The sequence below is a fragment of the Talpa europaea genome (assembly GCF_964194135.1).
Source record: "Talpa europaea genome assembly, chromosome: 3".
NCBI lineage: Eukaryota > Metazoa > Chordata > Mammalia > Eulipotyphla > Talpidae > Talpa > Talpa europaea.
In genome coordinates, this window is record NC_140069.1 from 46,728,770 (window position 1) to 46,743,039 (window position 14,270).

The window sequence follows — 14,270 nt, forward strand, 5'->3', positions numbered from 1 at the left end:
CTATAAGAATGTCCTTACTAGGACTATGATGAAGGTGCCCAGGTGAATTGGTGGTGGGAATTTTATGGGGACTACACCTGAGAGGAAAAAGCACACATTGTACAAAAGTGAAGAGTGATATAAAAAATGTATAAATAAAAATTAAAAAAAGGTGTCCTTGCTAGTTTGTAGAATTATACTCTTAAAGTCTTGATATCTATGGAATAGTGTAATTTTCAAGGATGCTAGAAGTTAATTTCAGACAAGGGAAGAAAACTAGTCATTCTTAATATTCTCAGAACTCCATTCTTATCTAATTGGATTTATGCATCAGAGTCTTTATCATTGTAATCCATATTGCAACAGTGTCTTTTGAATTTAAACACCTTCTTATGAATGAAAGAGGTGAATTAAACAGGAATAATTACAACATGCCATTGGAAGTATATTCTTATTTATTTGAACATCGTCATGAACTAGGTATACTTCTAATGCCAGACTTAAAAGCTTTGCTTTAGCATTTCATTGATACTCAATTTTAGACTTAAAAATTATTGTCTATCTTTTCTTACCAGTCTGCCTTTATTTCCTTTGTAAAGGAAATTTACATTTAATTTTTATTTTTGATACGTAAGTAGCAGAAACCAGTATTTCATCAAAAGCTAAAATTTTCCTTTTCTCCTTTCCCGTCATCTAAATTGCAGTATTGATGCTCTCATTGAAGTATGAAGAGGCTGCTCTTCATACTTTCGGGGCTTTAGTTCAGTTTTTATATGGATGATCCCCAAATACTCATGTATGCTTTATAGTGCATATTGGATATTTTTAATACTTTACAGGCACCTTAAACTCTACCCAGAACTCATCACGTTCCCTTCTATCCTTCTTGCTCTTCCAGCATTCCTTATTATAGTGACTAATACCACCATTAAGCTGCTGAGACAAGCTTTATTCATAAACATTCTTCCGTACAAAATTAAAATAGGGTGCTTGCTAACATGTTTATATAGAACTTGTCTATAAATTAAAATGCACACCAAGTAAAAGTAAGTAAAATCTACCACCCAGCTTGAATGTAGAATTTTCTCAATCTTTCTTATTCCATTATTCTGTCTCATCATGATACTACCTCCTATCATTAGTACTATGTTTAACATTTCCTTACCTTATATTTTACAGTGTTTCCTTTTCTGAAAAATGGCATTTTGTTAGATTTTTAAAAACAACTTTAAAAGGTATAATTAACATATGGTGAACTGTACATATGTACATTAACATGTACTTCTTGATATGTTTTGATATATATATATATACACACACACACACACACACACTTATGAAACCATGACCACAGTCAAGATAATGAACCTATCTACTACTTCCACAAATGTCTTCATGCCCCTTTGTAACCCTCCCACCCCCAGTTCCTAAGTGGCCACTCATTTTTAGCTGTCTTCTTTCTCTCAACATAATCATTTTGAAATTCATCCATGTTGTTGCATTTATCAATGTTGGTGCTATTTTATTGCTAAGTAGTATTCTGTTGTAAAGATATACCATCATTTGTTCATCTTTTCACCTTTAGTGGCTATTTAAGGTGTTTCTAGTTTTGACCTATTACAAGTAAAGCGACTTAACATATCTATGTGTAAGTTTTACAGGAATATGCTTTCATGTCTCTTGGGTAAACACTTAAGGGTGGAATTCATTTCATAGGTGTGTACGGAACATTTTAAGAAACTACCAATTGTTTTTCAAAGTGATTGTGGCATTTTACATTCTCATTAGCTGTGTGAGAGAATTCTAGTTTTGCACATCCTTTCTAACATGTAGTATAGCCCTAAATTTCAGTCACTCAAGTCACTCAAGTATATATCACTCAAGTGATATCTCATTGTGATTTTAATTCATGTTTCCCCAGAGACTAATGATATTGGGGATTTTTAAATGTGTTTAGTAGCACATAAGCTTGAAGTGTTACTCACATATTTTGCCTACTTACATTTGATTACCCATTTAATTTATTTCATTTTTTCAAATGAATATATTATTGTTTTAAAACCTTTGATTTAGAGGTCTAAGAGCTTATCTTTCAGGTATATGTTATCATACCACACCCTGGCACCTTTTCTGTAGTCCATTGTGCCCCTTCCCTGCTTTGCTTCTCCTCTCCCAACTCTGGTAGCTTCAATTCCACAGTCAGATTTCTAGGGTTTGTTACTTGTTTGATTTTATCTGACCCTTTGTTTTGTTTTTCTGTATTCCACATATAAGTGGCAGCATCCATATTTGTCTTCTGATGTATTCCCCTTAGCATAATCCCCTCCATTTCCATCCATGTTACTGTAAATGGTATATAGCTGAGTAGTATTTACATCGTGTAAATATCCTCTGCTCTGCCAATGGACATGTAGGTTGTTTCCATAACGTGGCTATTGTAAATAGTGCTGCAGTGAATACAAGAGCGTTCTTTCAAATTAGTGTCTTTGCATTCTTTGGGCAGATAGCTAAGAATGGAATTGTTGGATCATATGGTGTACCTATTTTTAATATTTTGAGAGATGTCCATACGTTTCTCATAGAGGCAGGACCAGTCTCCCTTTCCACCAAAAATGTATGAGACTTCCTTTTTCTCCATATCCTTGCTGACACTTATTATTTCTGTTAACATGTGGGCCATTCTCAAAGGTGTGAAGTGATATCTTGTTGTGGTGATTTGCATTTCTCTGATGATAAGTGATAATGAGTGTTTTTTCAGGTACCTGTTAGCCATCTGTGTATCTTTCTTTGGATAATTGCCTAATATTTAGCTCTTCTGCCCTTTTTAAAAATTAAGTTGATTTCTTTTTGTTGAATTGTATGAGTTCTTTGTAGATCTTAGATATCAACCCCTTGTTAGATGTATGGTATGCAAATGTTTTCTCCTATTCAGTGGGAGTGGAGATGAATCCACAAAGACATTACTGAAACCTGTCTTGTGGAGTGTTTTGCTTATGTTTTCTTCTATGTATTTTATGGTTTCAGGTCTTACATTCAAAAATTTTATCTATTTTGAGTTAATATTTGTGTATGCTATGAAATAGTAGTCTAGTTTCATTCTTAGCACATGGCTGTCCAGTTTTCCCAGCACTATTCTTTGAGAGACTTTCCTTTCTCCATTATATACTCTTGACTCCTGTTTCATAGAAAGACTCTCTATAAAATGTGTTTTTAATTCGGGGTTTTCAGTTCTTTTCCATTTCTTCTGAAAATTTTATAGTTTTTGATACTATATTTAAGTCTATAACCCATTTTGAGTTAACTTTTGTAGATGGTAGGAGGTATGCATTGAAGTTTTTTTTTTCTTTTGTCTTTTGCTTATGAAATACAATTATTTCAGTACTGTTGGTGAAAAGACTACCTTTTTTCCTATTGAATTGCTATTGCATCTTTGTTAAAAATTAGTTGACCGTGTATATGTGGATCTATTTCTGGACACTGTTCTGTTTCATTTATCTCTGTGTGTATCTTTATGCCAATAATACATGCATTGTGTTGACTGCCATAGCTTTACAATAAATGTTGAAATTAGGCAGTCTGAGTCCTCTAGCTTGGTTTTTTTCCCCAAGGTTGTTTTTGTTATTTACCCTTTGCCATATGAATTTTTACATGGACTCATTAATTATTATCAAAAAAAGCCTGCTGCTATTTTGATTAGGATTGCTATGAATTGATAAATCAGTTGAGGAGACTTGATCTTTTAACAATATTGTATCTGATTGTATCTTATAATTAAACATAAGTCTCTCCATTTATTGATAGTTAATATCAGCAGTGTTTGGTAGTTTCACTGGACTTAAATATATTGTCATACTAGATGAATTCTCTGCTTGCTTTTCTCACATTTTTTCCTGAAATACTTTCATTGTCACTGCTTATGTGCCATTCTGTTATATGAATATGCCATAATTTATCTATTATTGATAATTGTTTAGGCTGTTTCTGGTTTTTTTTTTCTTGCTCTTTCAGTAAAACTGCTTGTGTATTCTTATACATATGTGCTAGCACATTAAGGGTAACAGTTTTCTAAGGTATTATATATATATATATATGCCTAGGACTAGGCCACTGGCAGTAGAGAGAAAATCTTTGGCTTACCTAGATATTGTCAAATTATGTTCTAATTAATATTATAGTAAGTACTGTGTAAGTATGTTACTGCTCATCCTTACCGGTTAAGGCTGTCAGACTTTTTAATTTTTGCTGAATTGATGGTTTTGAGATAGTTTCTTACTATGGTTTTTCTGTATGCATTTTCTGACTCCTTATGAGATTATCTTTTCATTTTTTTTCTGTTAACATAGTTTTATCACTGTTGCCCTTCTTAAAAAGAGATTTAGTACATTTTAGGAGTTCTAAAAATGTACATTTTGAATATTGAATGTGATTTTTTAATTATATATATATTGCACACATTTTTAATACTCCCAGCCATGGCTTGTCTTCTCATGTTCTTTTTGTTGTTTTTTGGTGAATAGAAGTTATGAAGCAATTCTGCTCTGCTGAAATGTTTGAAGTAATAATTGACCCAGCTTACCAATAATATTGCTGAGCCTCAACTCCCATAGAAGCCTTAGTTTCAGATTCACTTTATGATTTTCTTTTATTCATTTTCAAAATGACTTTCATTTATCTTCTCCACAGTTTGGGGACATAGGAGAGGATGGGAGAACCACTTTTTTAAAAAGGATCCAATAGCAAGTTTTATAAGCATATTTTGAAATTCCTTCTCAAATTATTTTTTAGGCAGGACCAGAGTATGGTCAAGGAATGAACCCCATTAGTCGCCTTGCTCAAATTCAACAGGCCAAAAAGGAAAAGGAGCCAGATTATGTTTTGCTTTCAGAAAGAGGAATGCCTCGACGTCGGGAATTTGTGATGCAGGTACTGTATTTCTAACTTTTTTTTTTAAGATTTATTTATTTATGCATACAAGAGCTGGGGTACAGGCCAGAAATATGGGAGGTGAGAGAATTCACCAGAGACGGAGCGGGGAACAGAACAGGTAGACTGACTGAAATACACTGCTGAGGGGAGCAGCGGGCGAGACAGGAGAGGTCTGCTGCGCTATGTGGGTCAACTCCCTGGCTGGGGATCGAACTCATGCTACAGTGACTGTGGATAGTTTCATAGTGCTGTGCCTTAACCCCTTGTGCCATCAGGGAGGCCCCTGTATTTCTATCTTTCATATTAAAAGATTTTTTTTTTAACTATGAAAAAAGTTAGAAATTCCCAGCTTGGAATATCTCTATTTGAGGAAAAGGCAAACTCAGCATAGCAGAAATTAAAACTGTTTACACGTAAAATATTCTTCTCCCCCAGTCCACCTACTAACGTGGTTGAAACATTGTCAAGGACATGTCAAGGACATGTCAAGGACATGTTAGTACTAACATGTCAAGGACATGTTAGTACAGATGGCATAAGTTTTTGAAGGGACTCTGTGTTCACACAGGTTATTTACCACAGAATTTATCATTTAGAATACTTATCTCTTAACTTTTCATGTTATAATTTCCAGCCAGATTCTCTGAACTACTGGGAATTGGAAACAGATGGAATTAGAAACAAAATTGAGAAGGATAGATGATGGAACAGAGCCAAGAGTATGAGCTTGTAGCTAATTGGGAAAAATAGAAGAGAGCTAGCTGGTTATCCAGCTAGGTGAGGACTGAAGGACTCAATTGCTGAGAGATCTGATGCATTATGCAACCAAGAAAACTGAAGAATATTTGTTAGTGTATTGGTAGAATGCCGAAATTGCCCTCCTTGTTTCAAAACCCATCTTCTTATCTTTATGTGCAGATATATTTAATAGTGTCCTATAAAAAATAGTATAATAGACTGCTAGTATGCTATCATCATCTAACCATAAAATTAAGATTTTGGCCACATTTGCTTCAGCTCTCAGTTTTTCTTTCCTCCTCCTCTGCCCTCCACCCTCTCGTCTGTCTTTCCCTTAAGTATGTCAGAGCTGATTTCTAATTACATGTGATTACTGCCTACATAATTTGTATCTCTAAAATGTATGGAGGGCCTCCCTGGTGGCGCAGCAGGTTGAGCGCCAGCTGTGAAGCTGTCCGCAGCCTCCGTGACTCTGATTATGTTCCCGGCAGGCCAGGGAGAATCCCACATGGCGAGGCAGACCTCTCCTGTCTTGCCTGCTGCTCCCCTCAGCGATGCCTTCGGTCCGTCTGCCTGTTCTGCTCCCTGCTCTGTCTGTGGTGAATCCTCTCACCCTCCCATGACTCTGGCCTGTACCCCAGCTCTTGCATAAATAAAAAAATAAAAAATAAATAAAATGTATGGACATTTTTCTTATACCAGAGATGCTTCGTTAGAATCATCTAGTACCCAGTCTACATTTAAATTCTCCTATTTTTCTCCAGACTGTTTTATTATATTCATTTGTCAAGCTTTTTCCAGTCAAAGCTCTAGATTTCACCTTCATATAATCGGATTAAAACCAAGAGATATTAAGTGCTGATGACGTTGCAGGTGTTTTGGTGTTCAAAAATGTTATCTCATATTGGTTAACTTTTCTTGCATATCTAAGTTTTACCTTCCTTATTAATATATAATATTCATATTTTTAAGTTAAAGTTTTACTGATTTACCTTTGCTTTATAATACTATAAGAGTTTTGGGAGTGCAGCTCCACATCTTGATAAGTATATATACCTCACCACACCCACCACCGAAGTATTAGTTTAGTTCACACTGTCAGATTGAGCCTGTCTATCCATTCCTTCTCTTCACTTCCCCTTCCTCTCTGGTAACCATTTTTTACTCTCAGCATCTAAAAGAGATATTTCTGTTGTTTCATTAGTTCACTTGCTTTGTTTATATTCCACATAATGGTGAAACCATCCTGTACTTGTCTTTTACCATCTGACTTACTTTGCTTAGCATAATCATCTTACGTTCTCTTCATGTTGTCATAAAAGCCAAGACTTCCTCTCTTTACTAAATGGGTAGTATCCCGTTGAGTATAGGTACCATGACTTCTTTATTCACTTATTAGTCACTGGACATTTAGGTTGTCTTCATGACTTAGCTATAGTGAATATGCTTCTGTGAGCATAGGGGTGTGTGTGTATATATATCCAATGAGTGTTTTTAAATTCTTTGGATAAATACCTAAGAATGGTATTGCTAGATCATATGTTGTTTTGTTTTTAGTTAGTTTTTAAAGGAATTCCCATATTGTTTCATAGAGGCTACACCAATTTACATTCCACCAATAATGGATAACACTTCCTTTTTCTCTGTACCTTTATTGATATATGTTTCCAGACTTTTTGATAAAGGCCTTTCCCCCTGGTGTGAGGTGATAGCTCATTGGGGTTTTGATTTGGATTTCCGTAATGATGTTGAACATTTTTTCATGTGCCTATTGGCCATCTGCATGTCTTCTTTGGAAAAGTGTCTATTCAGGTTTGCCCATTTGTTGATTGGATTGTTTTCTCCCCCCATTGTTGAGTTATATGAGTTCTTTATATAGTTTGGATATTAATGCCTTGTTGGACAGATGATGTGCAGATATCTTTTTCCCAGTCAGTAAATTGCCTTTTCATTTTTGTGGTGGTTTCTTTTATTATACAAAAGCATTTTTTGTTTTCTGTTTTTCTTTTTGTTTTGCTGTGCAAAAGTTTGATATAGTCCTGAGACAAAAAATTATTGTTTAATTTCTTCTGGTTGTCCAATTTGTTTGCATATAGATATTTCTAGTAGTCTCTTATGTCCTTTGCATTTCTGTGATATCTGTTGTAACATTGCCTATTTTTTTTTTTTTTAAAAACTTGGTTTTTTTTTTTATTAAAGATTTATTTGTTTATTTATACAAGCATTGGGTACAGTCAGAAGCATCGGAGGGTGAGAGAATTCACCAGAGCCAGAGCAGGGAGCAGAACAGAGAGACTGACGAAATACACTGCTGAGGGAAGCAGCGGGCGGTACGAGAGGTCTGCGCGACATGTGGGACCCTCACCTGGTGGCTGGGGATCGAACCGGCATTGCAGAGACTGCGGGCAGCTTAGCAACCCAGTGCTCAACTGCTGCGCCACTGGGGAGGCCCAACATTGCCTATTTAATTTCTAATTCTTTCTCTTTTTTTTGTGAATTTGTCTATTTCACCTCTAAATTTTGTCAATTTTTTCTTCATGTATTTTGAAGCTCTGTGATTAGATGCATATATATTTGTTTTTTAGTGCCTTTCTTTCTGAATTTTATTATTATGAGTGGTTCCTTTTTCTCTGACAACACTACTTATCATGACATATAATTCATTTAATTCTAATATGTAACTTTAACTTACTCAAATGGTTTTTCTTTTTAAATCTATGCAAACTGTCCTTTTTCTGCCCTTTGATGCTTTTTTTGCTGTTTCATACTATTCTTGTGTATGCTGTTGATTGTGTGTTAGAATTTATTTCTTTGATCAGGGTTTTGTTTTTATGTAGAAGCACTCATTTCATCCATTCATGTGGGATAAATTCCATTGCCTTTTGTTTGCTAAAGCTTTTATTCATATTTGAATGACAATTTTGCAGGCTTGGCTGGTTGTCTTTATCTTTTAGCATTGTGATTTAGTATTGTGACATACTGTTTTGTGTTTAGTATTGTTATTCCACTCTTCTGGCTTACAGGGTTTGTGCTGAGAAGTCTGATGAAAGCCCATTGTAGGGCTATAATTGAGAGTCTCAGACTGGATGTTACATGTTTTCTTTACCCAGCAGCCTTTACTGTGGAGTTTTGATAATTTAACAATTATATCTCTTGGTATATGTGTTTTTGCATTTAGAAATTTGGGTGTTTTCTCCTCTTACTGGACATCTATGGTTCTTCCCTTAGGTTTGGGAACTTCTTAGGTATTATTTTTTCTTAAATCTTATTTCTCTCTTTACTTCCTCTTGAGTCATATGTACATTTTTAACTGTAAGTTCATGGATTTCTTCCTCTGCAAGATTAAGGCTATTTACCATGCTTTCTGTGGCTGTCTTAGTTTCATTCATTGTATTCATCATCCCCAACATCTCTGTTTGACTATATGTGTGTGTGTGTGTGTGTGTGTGTGTGTGTATCTCACCTCACTCTCTTTGATGAAGAACTCCTACTATTACTTAATATCTTTTCTTGAGACTCTGAACCTTCCTTTCTATGTATAATTGAGATTCTCAGACTATGTCCAGTTTCTTCATAATAGCTCTTGTAAATTTCAATTTTTTGTTATTACATTTAGTACCTGGAGATTTTTATCCTCTGTCAGTTTTTTTATCTTGTTTTCTCAGTCTTGACTTCACCATGTCATGTGTGTTGCCTTCTCTAGGTTTTATAATAAGTGAAGCTGTGGCTTAAATTTTGGGTTTTTCTTTATCTTTGTGGATCAGTGAGGAAGAGGAAGGGGAAATCCAAATGACCTCATACTCAGATTTGGGGGATGTGGGGGAACAACTCAGGAGTAGTCTTTGCTCGTTTTTCCTGTCTTTGGGATTAGCACAAGCCCTAGTTTCCTGCATGGCGCCTGCACTGTAGCATACTGCCTCCTTGCTGCTGCTCTCTAGTGTGCAGCAGGTTTCTTTCTGATCTCAAAATTTCTCAATTCCCTGGGGGGTGAGGGGCATGAGGAAATACTCAGCCTCCTGTGCTGCCACCAGCCAGACTCTCCAGGGCTCAACAAAAGGTCCCACCTAGGTATCAGTAAGTAATCAGCACAGTATTTTACCCTCACTGGAAGGATCCCTTGTGCCAAGCTGTGTGTCACACCAGTTTATGCCAGAGCCCTAGGTTTATGCCAGACTCCCAACTTGTTTGGCTGACTGGAATGACTGCTGCCAGCACGGCTTCAGCTCTCTTCTCCATTTCCACCACCATAGGGAGCCGTAGAGGCCATCCACCTTACAGAAAAATATGCATGGTTCAATCCCATGAAGGAGGTAATATGCTAGTGAGATTTCCTTGTGATTAATAGTTGATTTCTGTTGTGCTTAGGGGAGAATTTTGCCAGTAGCTCCCTATTTTGTCATTTCATGACATCATTTCCACTCTTCATATTTCTTTATCTCACCTAATACAGTGGTATGTATATAGTAGGGCCTTAATAAATCATTGATGTTTATGTGTTCCTTACTTGTCTGATTGAGAGAGAGTTTATTTGGTTTTTGTTAGAAATGTACACTCAGGATATACTCACAGATTAATTGCTCTTGGGAACCTAGATATTCAAAGGGGTAGGGGGCTCTTCTATAGTTAGTAAGCACATTATTGTCTAGATGGCATTAGGAACCAGAGCAGTTTTGTGCTAATATTTCTAGTTGGTAACATACATGTATATTTATCTTTTTACATTCTTAGCTTTAAGGAATTTTAGAAAGTATCCTTTTGAACTGCACAGGTTAAAGGGGAAAAAAGCACCTATATTTTAGACATGTGTAGGAATATAACTGGCTTTGGCTTTATTAAACAATTCTTTTTCTATGGAGTATATTGAATACCCCCTTTTGAAAGAGGAATTTAGAGTATCTTAGGTCAACCTCCACTTTATGGGTATTCATAAACATTCTAGTCAAACAAGAGCATTTGGCTGTGCTTTTAAATGTTTTCACACTGAATTCATATTGTTTTTTTCCTTTTGGTAGTCCCAGTGGATTCATTATAGTATTGCAGCTACTTTATCAAAATAAAGGCTTTTGAATATCAAGCTACATAAGCAATGTTATCATGTGTTATAATTGAATATGGAAGTAAAATGTCTACATATAAAATGTTCCAACTTATCCATCACCATAAAAAATAAGTTTGTATGTTATAAAATGTATGTACTTACTTATATTAATGATGAGAAAAGCAAAAGAAAATCTCTATTGACATTGTCTATTTTATTCCAGAGTAAATTTCTTAAAAATTGTTTTTTTTTTAGAAATTTTTTGTCTTTTTAAAGAGATAATGACAACTAAATTGCGTATGAACACACTTTTATTATATACTTAAGATGACATTAATTTTTCTACCTGTAAATAAGATCTTCAGGTTGTTTAAAACAAATAAAGCAAATTTCTCCAATTTTATTTGGACTCAGTGAAAGATAAAGTATTAAGTTTTTGGTAAATGTTATTTTAGAACTTTTTCATTTCTTAGTTTTGAGGACTTCTTTGCCTCACACAAAATTTTATAGTTAAGTCTTGATGGTCAGAATAGGTCCAATGCACTGTTGGCAGGCACAGATCAAGGTAAATGCTGAGATGGGAACAGCATTTAGGTGACATGTCTGAAAGCAGGAGCCAATGGACATGAAACCTCAGTAGATAGTGAGATTTAGGTTTGAAGCAGCAGCAGAATTGAATGAGAGTGAAGATATATAGCATATATATAAAAAAAGAACAGATACAACATTTTAAATTTATTTGCTTCTCACGGGGTCTTTTGCTGCCATTTACTTTGGCAAGTCTTTTGACCCCCCAGAGCAGTAAAAGAACGTTCTGACGTAGCTGGCCTAATATTTTAGCTAGCAAGCATTCCAGCAACAACACAGGGGCTCGGTGAAGCTGGGGAACAAGCCAAGCATTGGGGGAAAAAAAGCAGGTAGCAGAGACTGGTGCTAGCCAGCTACTCAAGCACATTATACTTAGGACCTGTTGTGTTCAGGTCAGGTGCAGGTCAACAAATACAGGGGTGTTGTGTCTTCACCTCGCTTTAGGGATTTGCCTTGACCAGTACTAGATTATTGATTCTGAGTGATCTGAATGAGCTCCACAGACTACTGCTGCTTTGAACAATGAAGTGTATGATAGTTGTTACAGAAATTCTATAATGAACCCATTTTCAGTGTTTCATATGGTACAAGAATGTTGTTAATTCATCTTGACCAGAATTCTGAGAGAGTACAGTTTCTTTGTCATGTAATTTGCACATTGTTTGTATTTATTAAGCTTGAGTTTTTTAAACCACTCTTGGGTATATACTGAGTTCCTTGTAAGTAGTTTGTTCACTAAAACTTAGTGATGGAAATAGTAACACAAATGAAACTAAATAATAATATGAGAATAAATGGCAAATGGCATAGGTGTGGTTACAGATGCGAATCTTTGTGTTCTGAGACAAGTGAAATAGTCAGTATTATGATTTCACACAACAGCCAAAGAAGAAAAATGTGGATAGAAGTATCATTGTTATATCAGAAAGCTGGATCTTATTGTACCATGTACCTTTTCATTTCCAGGATGCAGTGTATTATAATTGTGAGATTTTATTCAAGTGGCATGAAGCTATTGAAGTTTTACCAGTGATACCTGGTAAAGTCATCCAGTTCACTTTTCAAATATAGGTTTCTGGTTCAGCTCTCTTTACTTGTTTTTCCACTGGTTTTTCAAAACATGGATTTCTAGGGATCTACTATAGATTCCAGAATGTGAACTTTTTTTTAATTAATATTTTATTTTATATAATTCTTACATCATTTTTCATTTTTGCACAATCATTATGCACTATCATTTTGGTTACATTCCCCATACAATTGCACCCCCCCCCTTATTTTGACCCTAGTCCTTCCGTTCCCCTTCCCCCCCCACCCCCGTAGTGTGTCTCTGGTTTATAGTTGCTTGTTGATTTTGATTTTTACTTTGTATTAATTAGTCTTTTTTCTGGTCCCTTATTTAGGTTTTCTAAATTCCTGCTATGAGTGAGACCATCCGGTATTTTTCTTTTTCTTTCTGACTTATTTCGCTGAGCATGATCCCTTCTGTCTCCATCCATGTTACTGCAAACTGCATGAGTTTATCTTTTTTGATTGCTGAGTAATATTCCATTGTGTATATGTACCACATCTTCTTGATCCAGTCATCTATTTTTGGGCATTTGGGTTGTTTCCATAGCTTAGCTATTGTAAATAGTGCTGCTATAAACATAGGGATGCAGGTACCCTGCATCATTTGGGTAAATACCTAGGAGTGGAATTGCTGGATCATATGGAAGCTCTATCTTTAGTAGGTCCAGAAATCTCCACACAGCTCTCCATAGTGGTTGGACCAGTTTGCACTCCCACCAGCAATGCAGGAGAGTTCCTTTTTCTCCACAACCTCGCCAACATTTGTTGTTGCTAGTTTTTTTAATATGTGCCATTCTCACTGGTGTAAGAATGTGAATCTGTTGTAGTTACGTAGAATTTCAAATACCCTCTCTTGTATTGTGAGTTTCCTTTTTTATTTTATTTTATTTCAATTTATTTATTTTTTTAAAGATATATTTATTTATGCATACAAGAACTGGGATACAGGCCAGAGATGCGGGGGGTGAGAGGAGTCACTAGAGACAGAGTGGGGAACAGAATAGGCAGACCCACAGAAGCACACTGCTGAGGGGAGCAGTGGGTGAGTCAGGAGAGGTCTACTTTGCCATGCAGGTTGCTCCCAGGCTGGCCGGGAATCGAACTTGCGCTGCAGAGGCTTCGGATTGTTTCATAGTGCGGTGCTTAATCCCCTGCATCACCAGGGAGGCCCGAGTTTCCTTTTTTAATGGTGTTTTTGAGGAACAAAGTAATAATTTTAATGCAGTGAAATTTGTCTGTCTTTCCTGTTAGGTTAATATTATAATAAGTCTAGACATCCAGAAGAGTAAGTACCCCTACCTGTTCTTACTTAAAAGGATCTTGGCTATTATTAGTACTCTGCATTCCATGGGAATTTTGGAGTCAGTTTGTTAAGTATTATAAAATTATATATGGGATTTTGATTGGAATTCTTGAATTTATCCATTGATTTGAATTGATATCATATTAATGAGTGCTCAATACATGAACATGGTATATCTCTCACTATATTTAATATTCTCAATAATGCTTATTGTTTTCTGTGGAAAGGTCTTAAACATCATAGGTATTTGATTTTAATTTGTTGTAATTGGCATATTTTAACATTTTTCATCTTCATTGTTGATAGAATGTAGAAATGAGTTGACTTTTGTGTATTACCTTTTATACAGAGAAGTTACACTCACATAAGTCTCTGTAGATTTTCTTATATTTCTTATGTATAAATATCATAGCTACAAATATTGATAGTTTTTTTATACTCCTAATTTTTACAGCTTTTCTTTTTTTGTCTTTTGCTCTGTTCAGGATCTGTAGTAAAATGTTAAATACTAGTGAAAATAGAGGCATTTTTGTTTCTAATTTCAAATTTTAAACATTAAGTATAATGTTTGCTTCAGGTTTGCTGTAGGTGTTTTGTATAATATCCTTTATCATATTAAGGAAGTTC

The 14,270-nt window shown here is 35.3% G+C and overlaps 1 protein-coding gene across 2 annotated transcripts in view; it reads left to right on the forward strand.

Moving 5' to 3' along the window:
• Window positions 1–14,270, forward strand: part of STAU2 (staufen double-stranded RNA binding protein 2) — a gene marked incomplete at its 3' end in the record, with an annotated part of 226,201 nt that overhangs the window by 66,803 nt on the left and 145,128 nt on the right. For both annotated transcript variants that reach the window (XM_084230139.1, XM_084230140.1), the window contains exon 7: window positions 4,765–4,902. In XM_084230139.1, the coding sequence (XP_084086265.1) occupies window positions 4,765–4,902 (138 nt within the window). The remainder of the gene's footprint in view (window positions 1–4,764; window positions 4,903–14,270) is intronic.